Source organism: Rutilus rutilus (assembly GCF_951802725.1).
Source record: "Rutilus rutilus genome assembly, chromosome: 20".
NCBI classification, from domain to species: domain Eukaryota; kingdom Metazoa; phylum Chordata; class Actinopteri; order Cypriniformes; family Leuciscidae; genus Rutilus; species Rutilus rutilus.
In genome coordinates this window covers 30,933,874-30,952,268 of record NC_140225.1, presented here as the reverse complement: position 1 = coordinate 30,952,268, position 18,395 = coordinate 30,933,874, and the positions used below count along the sequence as shown (strand labels likewise).

At 39.7% G+C, this 18,395-nt stretch overlaps 1 protein-coding gene across 4 annotated transcripts in view; it reads left to right on the top strand.

Annotated features, from left to right (window-relative positions):
- Positions 1 to 10,673: 10,673 nt before the first annotated feature.
- The window catches only part of qkib (QKI, KH domain containing, RNA binding b), a 105,975-nt gene continuing 98,253 nt past the window's right edge, over positions 10,674 to 18,395 (top strand). For 3 of the 4 annotated variants that reach the window (XM_084392139.1, XM_084392141.1, XM_084392140.1), the window contains exon 1: positions 10,688 to 11,409. In XM_084392139.1, coding sequence (XP_084248265.1) covers positions 11,268 to 11,409 — 142 coding nt within the window. In that variant the 5' untranslated portion in view covers positions 10,688 to 11,267. Of the gene's footprint in view, positions 11,410 to 18,395 lie in introns of all 4 variants that reach the window. The other variant, XM_084392138.1, reaches the window with a different exon arrangement.

Genomic DNA, 18,395 nt, shown 5'->3' with positions numbered 1-18,395 from the left:
TATCCAGACAAGAACACACACTGCGAGAAATCATGCTTTAATATGTGATGCTGCAAAGACTTTCACAACACAAAAAATGGCAAACATTAGAAAACATTTACATATTTACATTTAATGTATGTTTATGTCTTCTAAGTGCTGCTAGGCGGTTGCCAGGATGTTCTGGGGCCGGATTCACAAAAATCTTTGTAAGAAGAAAGTTTGTAAGAAGTCACCATGAACTCAAAATTGACAATTCGTATTTTTTTATTAAATATTGCAGTATTTATTATAATTAGATTTATCTGTGCACATTTTTCTTTTATTCACGTGCCCTTGTAATGTTTAATCAAAATATCTTCCCCTCCCTCTTGCAGCGACTCTTCTCTTCTCTGAGGACGTGTTTACTGGCGGGAGGGCGGGGCAACCTGTCACTCACATGAGATCCACCAATAGCGAACCACAACCATCCAATCAATTCCCCATGGACCCGCCCTACATATATATATATATATATTTTTCAGAAGCCGTTTCATTCGGGTATTGTGATTTGGAAATTGGGAATAAAAGACTACTGCAACTTCTGAAACATGTCTACTTTAAGAAGAAAATATGGCGGTTCGTGCTGAAGCTGATCAATATCAATGAAAAACACCTCAAATACTGTACTTTTGTGCTGCCTGCGGATTACTGTAATAATCATAATAAGCGTGCACTTTTTGTCGATGTGAGTCATTGCGTCTGTTGCTTTCACTTGCAGTCCATCTTTCTTGCACTCTGGAGTGAATGCTCCCTGTTTGACTTGTTTGAGTTGTTACTGAATTTCGAATGTAGCAAAAAGTCACATCACCGATCACACATAATCACGACTAATACTTGTTTATATAATCAATATTTTTTGTCTCTTCAGAGTATTTGTGCACACCCCTAGTAACAGTAATATTAATTATAGCTAGTGTTATTGAATGCTTAAAACGTAAAAACAACCCCGTATCTTACCTTTAGGGAGTTGGAAGTTATTCTAACTTTAAGAGTTTATTTACTATGATTCTTTTCAGGAATTTAATTTCTTAAGATTTATCTTTAGACCGATCTTAAGAAAAAACAAGAAGAAATATTGTTTGGAAATTCAAAATATTATTAACTTTATTTTTGAGAAGAAAATAACAGTTAAGAAGAATTTTATTCTTATGAATGTTTCGTGAATCCAGGCCCTTTAGGATTGTTTTTTTACTGGCACAATTTAAAAGAGGCCACCCATTTCTGGTCTTCAGATATGAGATTTTTTTCATCCATTTTATCGCCTGCCAGACTAAAATCACACGTCTAATTGTTTACCACAAAATGTATAAAAGGAAGACAAACATGGAACAGTTACAAGAGCTACTGAAGCCCACAGCATATAATAGAGTGTGCTCGATTATAAATGGTGATAAATAAACCAATAACTATAGACATCAATAATCATGAATACATTAGAGCCGGAGAAATTGGTTTGTATGTGATAAGGCCTAGGAAGAAGAAAGTGTTATTGTAATGTAAATCATATTCAGACTGGGTTACTGGCAGCCTATAATAGCATCATATTGACGCCATTAGATTATCTCATCATTCATATTCTGTCATGGGAAGAGCCCGGGCACGTCCTCTCTTAGTGGGGATAAAACAGTTTAGCTCTTTGTGTTTAAAGACTGAGCTTTTGCATGTGGGAAGCATTACTCATATAAATGGCAAATCAAATCTGATGTCACTGATACACTCAAGTATACGGAGTCATTTTTGTTCACTCCTTAGATCTATTTATATCATGAATTCAATCAGTTTTGCATTTAATCTTATAGCAGAATATGTAGGCATATTTGTCGGAATAGGGACTAGGCCTACTAAAGATGCCCCACAGGACTTGTTACTGAATTTTAATAAATATGAATATTTTTGTCAACACGACTGGATTCCTTTTGGAACGGGGTTTAAATCAAACAAAAACAAACATGGCATAAAGCCTCAAAGGGACACAGTATCAAATCAGGTGGGAAGAGGCTCATGAGGAGAAAGAGATATGCCTGACAACTCATTTTACATGAATCTCCCAGAGATCCCCCGTTGACACAATAAATTGTCAGTATTGTAGACAATAGAGAAAGAGCTGAGGTGGAATGATTGTGTTGCACGCTCAGATGGGGTTTTGCGATCTTTTGATCTATTCTGACACACAGGAGCAGTAAAATTTACTTTTGGTTACCTAGCACTGATTCGAAGGAATAAGTCACCCAATATTATTCAAATTAAAATTCTGTCATCATTTCCTAACCCTCATTGCAAACTTGTATGACTTACTTTATTCTGTGCAACACAAAAGCTGAAATTTTGAAGAATGTCCTAGTCGCTCTTTTCCATACAGTTGTTAATGGGGACACTGAAAATGGCACCATAATGGTTTAACAACAGTGGTCCATATAATTTATGCACTATATTCCAGGTCACATGATAGCAGTGCAATCCCTTCCGATTATTCAGAGAGACGTCTGCCGATGCCATTACCGATAGTTTGGCTGAAAGGATCTAACGTTTTATATTGATATCCAGTTGGGTAAAATATTAACTTTTTTTGGTAAAAATTGGTACAAATCACTGCTTTGGCTCTTGGGGCCCAAGATTCTCCTCTTTTTACAAAGTACTACGGGTTCCCCAGTGGAAATGTAAACTGTTCCAAAAATGTATTGCCCTGACCTCCACTGAGAAAAAAATATAGAGACCTCTTGGAAATGTAATTGACTACCCCCCTGGTATATGCTCCTCGGTGGTGTAATAGTTGACTAACAAAATCTTAACATTGGATAAGGTAAATGTAAAGTTAAGTGACATGTTCACAAGCTCTTTCCGGGATTGAAACACTGACTTTGTGATTACATGAGCAATGACACATTTTAGTAAGTTCTACTGTATCTTTCTACATACCTTGTGATGTTCATCCTTGATTATGTCGTGCTATAACTTGTAGTAAAATTGGAAGAAATGACTCTGCCGCTTGAATTGAGTCGGCTAAAGGGTTTTTTAAGTCCTGTCCTGTTTTCAAGGGCCTTAGAGTCCTGTCCTGGAGCACCACTGCACATTTTGTTTGAGTTTGTATCGATAATCAGAGTTTTTAGTCTGTTCCTGAGGAAACCACGGTGTGACAGAAGATCGGACCACCCAAATTTCTACCAAAAAGACTCGAATGAAATAGAATTTATTTTGTGAAAGGATTTTACAGACGAAATAAAAGTAGATGCTCGACAAGCTCCATCTCAGAGTTCTTTGGTGTAGGCCCCGTCCTCCGTCCGGGTCTGAAAGTTAGCTTGTAGGTCCTGCCTGATGATAGAGGCAGGGCGGAGCCTACCCCCTGACGAGTGGACGGGAGCCATTCTGGTGGTGGTGGGGAGGATGGGGGAAAACTTGATCTATGGGGGTAAGATCAGTCTTTTATATTTGATGTCAAGCTGTGATTGGCAGCGTGGAATTATGAATTAATGACGTGGCAGTGAAGTCTTTCTGGTAGAACTTTCGCTTACGCTTTCATGGATGAACGGGTAATGTTCATCTCTGTGGCTCAGGAGACCCACAACATGTTAGAATTTTCGAGGGAATTCCTCCGGCTTGCCATTACCAGCTCCCTTGAAAATGACACCCTGAGGACTCTGTTCCAGATCGGGGCAACTTTCCACCACACCATTGACCTCCCATACACCACAGGGCTGGACTGGAGGGAAACCTTGAATCGGTGTCTGGAGAGCATTGGGTCCCGGTCTGGAACCAAGCCCATCTTAGAGTCCATTCCAGAGTCTAATCCTGCCATGGCCGCTGTTCCAGAGTCTCGTCCCATCATGGCCGCTGTTCCAGAGTCTCCTCCCGTCATGGCCACTGTTCCCAAGTCTTGTCCCAAGATGGCTGCCACCATGCCAGAGCCCTCTGCCAAGATGGCCGCCGCCACGCCAGAGCCCTCTGTCAAAATGATCTGTGCTTCTGAGCAGGGGCGGAGCCAGACGATGTAAACATTCGGGGCTTAGCCCAAACCTAGGGGGGTCCAGGGGCATACTCCCCCGGGGAGATTTTTTTCCCATTTACGTCAGCTAAATGCACTGGTTTTCAGGCTGTTTGAGATAATAGAATGCCTAAAAATCTATACACTATAAAAAAAAAAAAAAAATTAACAAAAAAAAAATTTCACCCAGTAGAGCCTACAACCTATTTTGTATTTAATTGTTCTCCAGCTGTAGTGAATCCAAAACACCAAAAATGTTCAGGATGACTCATTTTCACCCCTGGCAACTAAAAAGAGGCAACCATTATCTGACTATTTTTAAGTTAGCCTACATAGGTAAAATTGGAATTTGGTGTAAACATCATTACTAATCTTCAGTTCTGTTTAGTTTGTGCTTAGCTGACAAATTTGCTACATTAGAATCCATGCCATAATAATTTAGGCTGCTCTACTAGCAAACAGCAAATGCTGCAGTGCCAAGTAAATGTGCTCTTCAATACTCTGAATTGAATATCAGGCCAACAGAAGAACATTTACTAAAATTATATTTCTTTGGGAAATAGCACAGTATGATAAATAACATGACCATATATTATTATGTTACGGTACTTTATTTGTTTGACTACTGCTTCTGAATCTCTCTCCGGCAGGTGAGGTTTACTGTTAGTGTTCCGTATAAAAAACTTTGTTATGTCCATATTAACTTCAGCCGGTTAGCCAGTAAGCTCGCTACGACTGAGTGGTGCGCGATGCATTACCGTCCGCCACCACGCACGGTAATAGAGCTTTTGTTTCATTTTTTGCCGCTCCAATCAGAAAGACTGAGAGGAAATTAAACAAAGTTGAAGTTATTTTAAAAAACCTAAAAGATTCGGGGCTTTTGACAAAACATTCGGGGCTTAAGCCCAATTAGCCACACCCCCGCTCCGCCCCTGCTTCTGAGCCCTCAGCTAAGTCGGCTGCCACCGCGCCTGTGTCTCCTGTCCCTGTCCTCGTCCAGAGTCCAGAAGAAGTAGATTTAATAGACTTCGACACCGAAATACCCTGTCTTCCTCCTTATGTTTCATCCGTCTGCCCGGAACTATCTGTCAATCTCAAATTCCCACCCAGCCTCCCTCTCCCACCTCCTATCATCATAATTTCCTCATCACCACCTCCGCTGCTTCCTGTCAGCCCCTCAGCTCACCCTCATTCCACCATCTGCCACGGGTCTGCCAGTCTCCAGCTCCATCAAGGTCGGTGGATCCCCGGTCTCCGCCTCCGGCCTCTGTGAACAGGACACCACCTCAGCCCGTCCGTCCGTTAGCTCCACCTTGGCTTCCACCTCCCTCATCTCCACCATGGCCCATCAGTCCACCAGCTCTGCCAGGCTCCCTCGTCCCTCTGGCTCCGCCTTGGTCGTTCGTCTACCTGCCCTCGCCTCAGGACGACACTCCTCCGGCTTCACCTCATCCCTTCGTCCCTCTGGCTCCATTGGACTCCTCACTCCCTCCAGCTCCACCATGGTCCTCTGTCATTCCGGCTCCATCGTGGCCCTCTGGATCCCCGCCTACACCTCGGTCGCCAGAGCTGTTGGTATCGCCATGCCCCTCCGTATCCCCAGCATCGCCTTGGCTTGTCAGCTCTCCTTCTACACCCTGGTCTCCTCTTCCACCTGCTCCGCCTCAGTCAGTCGGCCCATGGAGTCGTCAACCCTTGCTCCACCATGGCTCCTCCCTCCATCGGCTCCACCATTATCTCATTTCTGTTGGCTATTTAAGATGCACCCTTTCTTTCAGTCTTTGTCTGATCGTTATGTGTGTTTCCCCTGCCTGTCAGCTTGTTCCAGAGTACTATTATTAAAGTTTGAGTTTGCATCGATAATCGGAGTCTTCAGTCTGTTCCTGAGGTGTGACAGTATGAATGTGATTTTTTTTTTTTATAATAAGCACCTACATTCAGTACATATAGGCCTGCTATAAATAGGTCTACTCTAAATATCTTGTGCTCATTGTCTTTATGGATATGAGTTTGTTATAGATTCATCCGTAGTAAGTTCATTCATGTACTGTATGATTTTGTTTCAAGACAAAACACAATAACTACACATTTTGTCAAAATGTAAGTTTACAAGATGAATAAAACATTGTGTTTCTTAGACTAGGATCTTTCTTGTGACCAACAAGTTTCTCAGATTTCTGGTAATTGCCATTAACATGATTATGAAAGATAAATATAAAAAGCATATTTTTTGTTATTTATTAATTCATCCTCTCCTCCTCATAATTCCCAGTTTCATAACACTAAAATTATTTCACCATCCTTGCACCATTATCATTATGTCTCTCTCTCTCTCTGATTTGAATATTGTTTTATCCAGTGAGTCAAGGATTTCTGTTAATTACTTCTCTATTCATTTAACCATGTGGGTCTGTTCGAGAGGAATTGTCTGACTCCTGCATTAAATGGCCCACATTCCGATCCTCTGATGCTGAAACTAACATGAGTTCCCCCCTTTATCTCTGCAGCGCGTCAAATTAGCACACAGTGGATTCGTGTTACAAAAGACTCGGCCAGCAAAAAAACTTGGAGACAACCTGACCGGGCGCTTTGTGGCTGTGGTAGGTGGCACAGTCTCACGGCTAGGGCTGTTCTCATGGATGTTCAGTGTTCACTGAGCCACAGGGCTGCCATGGGAACTAATGACCGATTTATTTTGTGGAACATGATCAAATTTAGTAATGTGTTCGATAAGACATTTTGCACTGGAAATGAGCCTTGGAGCTCAGTTATGGAAATTATTATTGATGTTTCATGGTTGTTTCAGTAATGCATTCAATCATTCATGACTGAATTAAATTTAATGCACCCGGGCTTCACAAAACTATAATTGCACAGATTCTTCACATTTATGGAGGACACATCAGCGCATTGATTTCCTAAATATTTTCAATAAAATGTTAATCATTAAGTTAAGCCAAGCAATATTATATTCAAATAAGCTGCTGCTGCTGTAGCTACTGCTAGTACTACTGTAACAATTTTCAGCTCTCTTGAGAGTTGTTATGCTTATTCTGAGAGATCTCATTTGTATGCATACGTATTCGTATGTAAAATGTGTATGTACATTTTTCATAGATAGCGTACAATATCAGCATGTTGACGACTGGACTGGGTTCAGTATACTCTAACACAATATCATAGCAGAGGGTATAATGGGTAAACATTTCATAAATCATTTGAGGAGAACACTCAAGAAGTATGATATACAGAATAAGTCGTGTGTGTGTGTGTGTGTGTGGTCCTGGCAAACCCTACGTTGGGAGGACCAAATTTTTTACCTTCTTTTGGTCCCATAAGGAAAATCAGACTGGCTTATAATCAGACTAAATTAAGTTTTTTTTTGTATTAAGTGTCCATATGTTGATGTGTAGAAATGCATTCATTAATGTAATTCCTCTGCTCTCAAACAAGGCTTCCGTCATTTGGAGAGCGAGCGAAGAGCCGCGGGGTGGAGGGGCAGTTCTCTCTGAAGAAGGGGTGAGAGGTAAATACATCCATATGTTGATATTGTGAGTATTAGTGTCTATCCAAATGCAAAAAAAAAAAAGGAAAAAAGTATGTGTTCTACAACCATACTTTACTAACGAATACTAATGAGATCATTTGGCTAATTACCCTTCATATATTTGTTCAAAAGCATGCAAATGGGTTATTGAATTAGTGTAACCACTGTGAAGGCTCATCTTTTCCTCGGTTTCATCAGTTTACAGGCTGTTTTTATATTCGGCTCAAATCCACATACTGGTCACATGCACTTACAGAGAAGGGGGTTTATGAGGGGGATCTGAAGGAGGGCTAACAAGTGAAAAAGTGATAGAGCTGGAAAGAGGGAGCCAGAGCGAGATGAAAGGCGAGAGTTTGAGAGCGACAGTGCACTTGTTCCCTGGTTCGACCAAACAGAGACAAGCTTGCTCTCCTTGCCTGGTTTCAGGGTGCATGTGTGAAGGAATGCATTCATTAATGTAATTCCTCTGCTCTCAAACAAGGCTTCCGTCATTTGGAGAGCGAGCGAAGAGCCGCGGGGTGGAGGGGCAGTTCTCACTGAAGATGGGGTGAGGGGTAAATACACCCCCTTCTCTGTAGTCAGGAGGGCAAGGCGCCCTAACACAGGCCTCTGCGTCCAAGGCGATCTGCATGTGAAAGCCCCGGGCATCACAAAAGGATGAAAAGGTGCTGGGCAGGACCTGGACAATCCCTTCCTGTTCTGGTGGGTCGTTTGTTTCCATGCTGTCAGATACTGGGCCGCCAGCCCTCTCTCCCTTCATCTCTTCAGCCCTCTGGTGCGTTGTCCCTCGTTTTGTTTTCCGGCTATTCCTTATACGTGCTCCTTGGTTTTTTTTTTTTTTTCGTTCACGTGAATAGGAGCGATGGACCAATGTAACGTCAAACGGTGACTGGAACAATTGCTTTCATGGCTGCGTCTAAAAGCCAAACAGCACCGTGCATGAGAACTGCTTTGCATAACAAAAGAAGTGACAAAACCATTAGGCCAATTAGAGTATTTATATAAACATAGTAATGAAGGGATTTAAGCACTCATAAATTATGCTTGCTGTGTGGGAAAATAACTTCACTTCTCTCTGAAATGTTTGATAGCTTTGCTATTTCTATGCTAGTTTGGTACTAGGGAACAGCCTTTGTTTTTTTCAAAACCTAATGCATTGCATTAAAGCAAAGAATGAATGCTAAGAATGAAAATGTAGCACATCAAACTTCTAAATCTCTGTAAGCGTTCTGCTTGTGCTGTTTTTATGCTGCTCTAATAAGGACAAAAAGAATGTTAATTATGTAAATTAAAAAGCGGCCTAATCCAGAGGGAGGAGACGTTCCCATAGCATTAGCTTTAATTGAGTATTGGCACATATTGACAAAGAATTAGCCTCCATCCGCATTGTGTAATGATTTTTCTTTTTCTGCAGAGGAAGTCCTCCTATTGAGATAAATGCCTTGTTTTCTTCTTTACCATTGTGGTATGTTCTGATGTGCACCGACGTTTAGTCAATCACACTTCTCCTTTACTATTCTAGCCAGCCAAAAAAAGACAAATGAGTCTTTTAATATTAGACCGACGTGACACACAAACGCCTGAAGAGGATAGCACTTCAGTTCTCAACAAAAAATGCAGTATTAACTTAATAATACTATAGCTGACTTACACGACAGTAAGAACTGTAGAGAGTACTTGATAATTTACTTTAGATTTACTACTCAGAATTACTGACTCCCAGAGTGCATTGCGACATAAATACATTGTGCAATTGCTTTGTTTTACTATTCATTTTTGTTTTATTTGCCAATTTTACTTGCAGCCTTGTGTCAGTACTAAAAAAGCAAATTAACAACTTGTTACAACTAATAAAATAAATAACATTTAATTGTTACCACTGTTGTGTTTTGCATGCTAAATGCTTAAGTATTTGTGTTACTCAGGCATGGTCAATTGCAAGACACTGTCACAAATATAGAGGGATTATATCAACCCAATTAAAAGTTTCACAAGGTGTTTATGACATGTGTTAGCAATACAATTTTAAAAGATCCTTATTCGACCTGAATAATAGACTAGTTAATGATTTAGTTAGAAGTTATGTAAACCTCTTAAAAGCAACCCATTTATTACTTCCCTTCCCTTGAAACCAAATAACTGTGATTTCTTGTTGTATCGCTGTATCAGTAGGAAGAGAATTACAAAAATATAAATGAAGAACCAAGTGCCCAACCAAAGGGAACACTGATCACCATAATGGTGAGTTCAAACAAAAACATTTTAGGAAAATCAACATCAATTATGAAATCAGCTAATGTGATGTCCTCTCAAATCTTTCCGTTGTATTGACAATCAACATTCAAGATGACTTTGGGAAATCAGTGAATGCAACTTAAGCTATTTAGAATTGCCTCGCCTCAAAAATTTGACAAAATGGCACTCAAACCAATAAATTAATCTTAACTTGGGTTTTCGGAGTAAACAAGGCATGGTGTGTAAATTGTACGGATGGCTAGATTTACAAAAAAAGTGTTAGTTAGAACAACTGTTGGATTTTACAATGTAGATTTTAAAGATAGCTGAAAAATGTTACTTTGGTGAATAAATGTAACCTTTTTATTGTTCACTCACCTTCATGTCACTCCAATTTAGCATGATTGTATGCTGTCCGAGCTGAAATAGGTGCAATTAAAGTATAATAAAACTATACTTTTAGTACCTATTTTACAGCTTTGGTAGATTTTGAATGTAGCAAATTTTATTAAAGAGCAGCTCATGTTGTGTTTCAATGAAGAAAGAACATCTATTCTCGGAATGACATGATGGGAAGTAAAATGATTGTGTTGTGCATGCTTAAACATATCAGAAATAGTGCTGGATATTGATGCAGAACAAGGGTTTGGGTGAATGGATGGAAATGTTCACTTGCAACTTGCACGCATTGGGAAAAAATAGGCCTTAATAGTTCATTTGAAGACACGCATCCCGATACATATGTTTCAGAATCGCGTCTGCGTTTAAAATGGGCTAATTGTTTTTCAAATGTATACAGTCTCTCTCTCTCTCTCTCTCTCTCTCTCTCTCTCTCTCTCTCTCTCTCTCTCTCTCCTCCCACAGTCTGATTTCTGCTGCTGCCTGGGACTCAGTGATCATGTGACGGACTCGCGAGCGCAAGAAGAGCTGGTCGGTAACGGAGGACCGAATGCCAATCTCATTGAGAAAGCGCCTTTATTGCGCGTGAGAGACAGGAGGGACAGACGTTTCTAGTGCTGCACACATACACAGACAGACCAGACACAGGAAGCTTTGGGCAACTCGGGGAAAGGGTGCATTTCCACCGCCTCAAGAGGAAGTTAAGGACACATCTCTCGCTAAAATAAATCTTAAGAGGGACACTGGACACGCGGGAGTCGCCTTTGCGAGTAACTTGTGGGATTTATTGGGAATTGTTTTTGAAAGGAGACCTGGCTTCACTCTCCACCCGTATATATTTCATTTTGTTCATTTAATTTCATTTCATCAGCTGCCCTAAAACAACTGTCATCCCCAGAATTGCAGTATTGCAGCAGCGGATAGTGCGTAAAGACAGAGACAGCATCCTTTGCCGCGGAAGACTCGGGCACTTGCCTCCTTCACTTGCGTTTTTGTACTCTATTTATTATTTATATTCCAGGCTTTATTTATTTTGGGACTTTTTCCTGTCTATTTTTAGGGCGTCGGTTGTGATTTCTGTGGAATATGGTGGGGGAAATGGAAACGAAAGAAAAGCCGAAGCCGACCCCTGATTATCTGATGCAGCTCATGAACGATAAGAAACTGATGAGCAGTCTGCCCAACTTCTGCGGGATCTTCAACCACCTCGAACGGCTTCTCGACGAAGGTAATGTTGATGAAGTGACATGTGTCCGTCAAATCCCACAGAATGGCATTGCTGGGAAGTGCGCGCGGGTTGTCCACGCATGGCAAAACGCTTAATAGCAACAATTTATGGCGCCAGTTGTGTGGTTTTTTTTTTGTGTGGTTTTTTTTTGGTGTCAGACCCTTCACCCTTATTTTGCCGATCAATCACACGACGTTTACAGCCTTATAGTCCAGCTTTAAAAGCTGCTTAAGTTTGCGCTCGGATATGGTAGTCGCTACTTTCTCCGTTGCAAGGGGGGTACCTGTGGCTTGCGAAATGATTTTACAGTGATTCTGATGGATTTCTCATTAGAAAAAATATATTTTTGTTTCATATGTGAATGACCGTAATGCAAAAGGTTAATTTCACCGTAAGAATATGATTGTCTAGGAGACTTTCTCTGAGGTAAAAAATTAAAACTCGTACAAGTAAAATGTTTCTCATTTAAACTCTTAAAAGATATACTCTAGGAGAGAACAGATTTGAATCGAAAATTCGATTTAGAATTTGGCCCGTTCCGACGGTTTGCCTGCTCTAAAAGAGAACGTTCCAAATCACTTCCGAGTGAATAGTCGTATAATTGTACTGCTAATGCCTACGTTATAATGAACATTTACCAGAAAATAAGTGACTGAGCTTACAAGATAAGCTTACTGTCACCTTCAGATCCTCTTCTGGACCGTTGCAATTTAAATAGTCATCGCGACTTTCGCGAGAACTGTTGTTTACTAAAATAACCTAACAAAATGCCACACTATGCGTTTAAGAGTAAGTAAAAAAAAAAAAAAAAAAAAAATGTGTTTCCTTCACAGTTTATGCCGTTTAAAAATAAACGGCATAGACTGTGAAGGAAACCGTTTCCCCTCGCTGAATAAGCTACGTCAGTATTCACGTAGCTTAGTTTGTCAAATTAGTCTTTTAACTACTGTGCACCATGACATGGTTTAATTGTGGTCCCAGAGGAGTCGACCTCTCTGTACTTTGTGGTTAACGGTGGGAATTTCGTGAACTGTGGCACCAGGGGGCTCTTGACTAATTCTTTAAAACCTCTTGTACCCATTTCCTGCTGTCAACTTTATAAAGTTGTTAATGAGGTTTATATATTTGCACAAACTGTGCTCTTTTTCTCGTTTAGTCTGTTTTATAAATGTTTTATAGAAAGCCTTGGCCTTTATTGCATATAAAATTGCGCTTAATATCCATTTAAAGTGATCAAAGGATAATAAAAAAATCTATCTATCTATGGACCCATGTTTTTCTATGGAGGGCCTCCTTTTATTGCTCAATGTTCCTTTTATTCCTCAATGCAGAGGCAGTTCTGTCAGCGTAGACTGATTTTCATTGTTCATTTGTAGTGTAATTCTCCTGCCTAACAAATGCATTTTCATTTCTTTTACTTTATGGAATTTCACTGCCAGTTGAAAATTTGTGAAAGAAAATGTTTTCAAAACAAAGCAAATGTAATTTCAGATCATGATGTGCTTGTAGTAATTTAAAACCTCTTGAGCAAACCTAAAGTGAAATTACATTTATAAAACTCCATCATTACACACATTACTCTACATTACTGACTCATTACTCATCATTACTTACTTATTACAGTGTGAGGGAGAGAGAGTCGTCATGTTTCTGACACCCTTGAGCGCTACCACCCTCCCTTGCACAAGTTAGGTAGGTTGGAAGGTTTATAATTGCTGACATACACCATTCCAAATAATATGCCAGTGAATCATCTGCGCTGAACATGGCATTTCAGTGTTGACGTAGCCCCTTGGCATCCGCAGTTAAATACCCGAGGATCCTGTTCATCTGCACATCGCAGTGGAATGACGTAAGCCTAACGACTCCTCTGTGACGTCAGTGCAGAATGACTTCTGTGGAAATATATTCTCATTTGTCAATATAGACACTATTATAAATACACCAAAAAGTGCCTATTATACACTTGCTTTTCGGACATCATCATATACCCCTTGGGCGGGCCTGCGGCCTGGCTTTACACTCTGTGCTTTGTGAATTGCAGCACTTTCACAGTCGCCTTCTTGTTTGCTTCTTGCCACTCACATTTACAGCCTCTCCCTCTGGTCGAAACTAGCTTTTGGACAACATCAGTGATGTTCGCCTGTAACATTAGCCATGTAATCAGGACTATGTGGCTGATCTTTCCTGCCAACTTGAATAATATTATGCGTTTCAATTGCGAAGTACAGTATGACTCACGTCATGAGTTTTCACAGCTTTGAGATGGTGAGAATCTGGCGTAGAGATGTGTCATGCTGTTTAATGCGATCTTTTTCAGTAATATGCCAGTTAGAGGAGTTTCCTCCACCACGTATTATGGGTTTGTCACAGTCTAGGTTGTGCAAATCTGAATTAATAACACTGTCAAGGGAGCACAAACTCAGTCAGACTGAGACAGCGAGTTAGTCTTGTGCTCATGAGAGTCGGTTTCACTTCCACTATTGAACCATTGCAGAACTGATCCCTGACCTTAGATAAACAGGACATACTGCTCAGATCTGCATGTTAAGAGGGTGTGCAAATGCATGCATGCCCCTGATCAGTTGCCTCTTAGAAAACGAATTACAATTGGTCGTGGTCTTTTGTGATTATCAGAATAGAAAATGTGTTTCTGGATCCGCTGAGAAACGTATGTCCTGTTGTCGCGCTACAGCACTGCAACATATGGGCTGCGCTCCTCAACACACTTAATCTCAGATGCTTTGCCGCTATAGTGGAACCCATCACCAAAGCAACCCTAAATCACGGGCTTTTGCTGAGCTCAGCTCTATCCTGTCCTAGAACGTAAATTACGGTCTACCGCTCATGCCGGACCACTGCATTGATCATACGTGAACGTTTTCTGCACGGCTCTTGGAGAATGAAAATACAGAAATGAATTGAGAGTGTTGAAAATCAGTGGCAGCATTGATAATCGAGGCAAGCGATCGCTCAGAAGCTGCGTGAGATCGCATGTGTGATATTCCCCATGGGGTGTTGTAATATGCAACGAATCTGGCTCTGTTTGGACGAGAGTGCGTGAATGTGTGTGTTTGTGTCGGCTTGCATCCATCTCATAATGTGCATTCATTTTACACTTTTGTTTGTAATATCACACGATCGGGTACAAGCGGTAGCTTGGGAGCACTTTAGATTTAGGCAATTGCTGACATTATTACTGTGAGAGCACTGTTAATTTTTCTAAATTACTCTAATGTAATCTACCGAAACTAGACGAACTGTTATATCCTCCCATAAATTACTATTATATCATTATCATTGTTTTTTCTTGAACATTTGGTGCTCGTTTAGTAGTTGTAGATCCAGGCCGGAGAAATGTTCAGTTTCCAAAGGTCCTAAGTTCACGTTTAATCAGAAGGCCCCCGTATACTGAAGACTGTCTGGGATCCTGTGTTGTTATTGTGGCCTAGAGCACTTCACTTAACTCTGGGTTGCTCTGGGGAGATTGTCTTGGACTTGGTCATTTTTTAGATGAGAAAGCTGTTTGAATGACAGATAACATTTTAAAACTAATATTACATCAATCAAATTAAGTGCAGTTTATCACATATATCAATATTTGCTTAGAAAATCCCCCCCATTGAAATTCAAGCTTGAACTGCATCAGTGAAAACACGAATCGCATGCAGGATTTATTGTGTTTTTTTTAATCACATTAAAAAAATTCAGGAATCCACCACCCCAATTTCACCTCTATCTCTACTGACTGTTTTGTATAAAATATTAAAATATGTATTAATTTAGTAATCCAAGGGGAATTAAGAGCGTGTGCTGAAGCCAAATATGTATTTTCAATTAAAATGTGAACTTGTGAACTATACATTTTGAGCAATAATAGCTTAGTGATTGGGGACATTGTTTAATCCTAATTCAAAATCCCCAATGATTTTGACGTGATTTTTGTGAAATATATATATAGTTACAAACCTAAAATTGCATGACATTTCCAATGGAAACTTTTCACATATTCGGGGTTCTCAGAAAGGGAAGTAGGAGGTTGGGCAAACTTGTATGTCTGTGTATATATAATTTCCACAGTTATTAACTAGGGCTGCACGATATTGAAGAAAAATGCGATATGCGATAACCCCAATAATAAAATAATATATATATATATAATATTATTTGTATTATTATTGGGGTTTCCTTGCATTCCCATTTGCTCCAAAAGCAAAAGAATCACAATAGCGTTTATGACTTTTCCAAAAGAGGAAAAAAATGAATATTGAGGAATTGATTGAGGTGGTCAGAAGAGAGACAGATGTCAAATCACTCCTTTAGCCATTGTATCACACAGCATCTAGCTTTCTGAAATTGAATGCCAAGGTAATACAACCCAAAGTATAATCTAACATTACTAGATTGACAGTGTTAATAACTGTGTGTGAAAAGGGTCGGAACCACAGTCTAAAACCACTTTAACAAGTGCGAGCGGGCACCAGTGTATTTGATACACATTATGTGAAGCCCCTTGCCATAGTCAGTGTTGTAGAGAGATGTTTCTCCCCGCTCTGAAGAGTAGTGTGGCCTTTAGATATGAGACGTGCGACCGGCCCTGGCATGTCACCTGTGAGCGATGCATGTGCGTGAAGCAGACGGGATGCTCACAGTCTAATGCGTAAACCCCTGCCCCCGTTAGTGCAGATGAATGCCCTCAATGGGCAACAGGAGCAGTCAGCCATGCTAGGCCCTGCACTCCACACTGTAATAAAGGTGATGAATTTAATCAGGGGAGCAGCCGCTGCCGTCAGTACAAGGCCCATAAGGCAAAGTTGTGCAGCTGACATCCATAGAGAATGGAGTTAGTTACTGTTTGAATAGAGACGGTAATAGAAACGGAGATGTATGAGGGCCTGTAAGGCACTCTAATGCTCAGTGGTCATTCATGGTTTGTACACCAAATTGTTCTTTTATGGTGTCGTAAAAGGTTTCTAAATAACTGACTGCTGCAGTGTAGTAACTGGACGTACATAATATTTAGTATTCGAGGCACTCAAATTCGATGTTCAGACATTCTGAATTGAGTGTAAGATATTCTTTAGTCTTAGGAAGCCGAGCCTCAGACGGCATGGCAATGGACCACCCACAGACACTGCCAGTCTGATGCATGTTGCACACAGAAATGGGAAGAGCTGGCTGAAATCGGATTGGCTGGGGTCTGGGTGTATCAGTCTGCCTGGAAACAAAGTCATGTTTTCCAACTAACAACATAGAGCTATTTATTTGATTCGCCCAAAAATTCCAGTTTAGTTGCGTCAAATCTTTGAAAGATATTAGATGTCCTCAAACGATACTTTTATTCAGCAAGAATGCAAAGGATTTTTATTTCAAATAAATGCTTCTAAACTTTCTATTGAGAATCCTGAGTAAAATGTATTATGGTTTCCACAAAAATATGAAGCAGCAGAACAGGTTTCAACATTGATAATAATGAGAAATGTTTCTTGAACAGCGAGATCTTATAGATCTTTTTTTGATTTGATACCACTAAACTGGAAATTTAGTAATGATGCTGAAAATTCAGATTTGACATTTTAGGAATAAATTACATTAAAAAAAATATTCAAATAAAAAACAGATATTTTAAATTGTAATAATATTTAAAAATATTTGATATGTTTGATCAAATAATCTCAGCCTTGGTGAGTTCTTTCAAAAACATAAAAAAATCTTACCCAAAACCCCAAACTCTTGAATCTTAGTATGTCTGTGATGATATCAGTATCTTATCAATTTGGATGGATGTTTTTTTTTTTTCCTTTCTGATCATTTCTTTGATCGTTTTCTCTATACAGAGAAATATTTATTTTTAAACCTGCCTCTAAATGGCATGAAAACACAAAATGAATGTGATTGTTCAGTCAGACTGACCTTTACTACCTAAGTAGCTTCAAACTGAATGTACAGATAGTCAAAGACAATAATGTATCACTATTGGACAAGCTTTAGTTAAAAGACAAAAAGGCATCACTTTAGTTTATGGTCAATTTCTCACTATTATCTTGTTGTTTATTAGCATGCATATTACTAGGATATTGGCTGTTTATCAGTACTTATTAATAATGCCTTATTCTGCATGATCATATTCTACATCCCTACCCCATACCTTAACTTAACAACTACCTTACTAAATATTAATAAGCAGTAATTAGGAGTTTATTGGGGCAAAAGTTGGAGTTAATAGTTAGTTAATAGTAACAATTGGACTCTAAACTAAAGTGTGACCGAAAAAAAAAAAAGTTAGTTGCCAATAAGTTAACGAGATGGATCTAATCTTCCCACTCATAAAGAGCTTGTTTGTTCTGTTACCCAAATCTCAGAAGCCTCATTGACAAATTATTACTTATAATTATTACTTATAGTTAACCAGGGAAACAGGGCTGTTACATAACAGCTGGTTTATCACTAGCCAGACAGCACAAGCACACTAACAGCGGCCATTAATCTCTCACACAAATTCACATCTAAAAACACAATCTGACATGTGCTGCTAATCACTCTCGGAGGACCGGTTATAATGACTTTGCCTTCTAAAACTTCAATGCAAGGCGGTTTACTTTCAGAAAAAGCTCTTTCTTGAAAGCTCCTTAAAGGTCCCATGAGGACTGGAGAAGCCCATGCTCCACTGACAATTAGTCTAAGTGGCCACATTCATCACCTAATTGGAGCAATTAATTAATCCTGAGGATTTTTTTACTGGGGTCAAAGTCAATTTATCCAGAATTAACTTCTTTAGGACTCTGTCTTTATTTGTAAAGTAGCTGTCCTTTCTGGGATACTTTACAATTCCTCTCACTTTGTGGCATTAGAGGAAGAGGAAATGAGCTGTGCGCTCATTAGACACTAGAGACGGAGAGACACTGTGGGACATGGTATTACTTATTCAATTCAATGTATTTCACACTGAATGCTTATGATACATTTAGTGAAAAGATCTAAATATA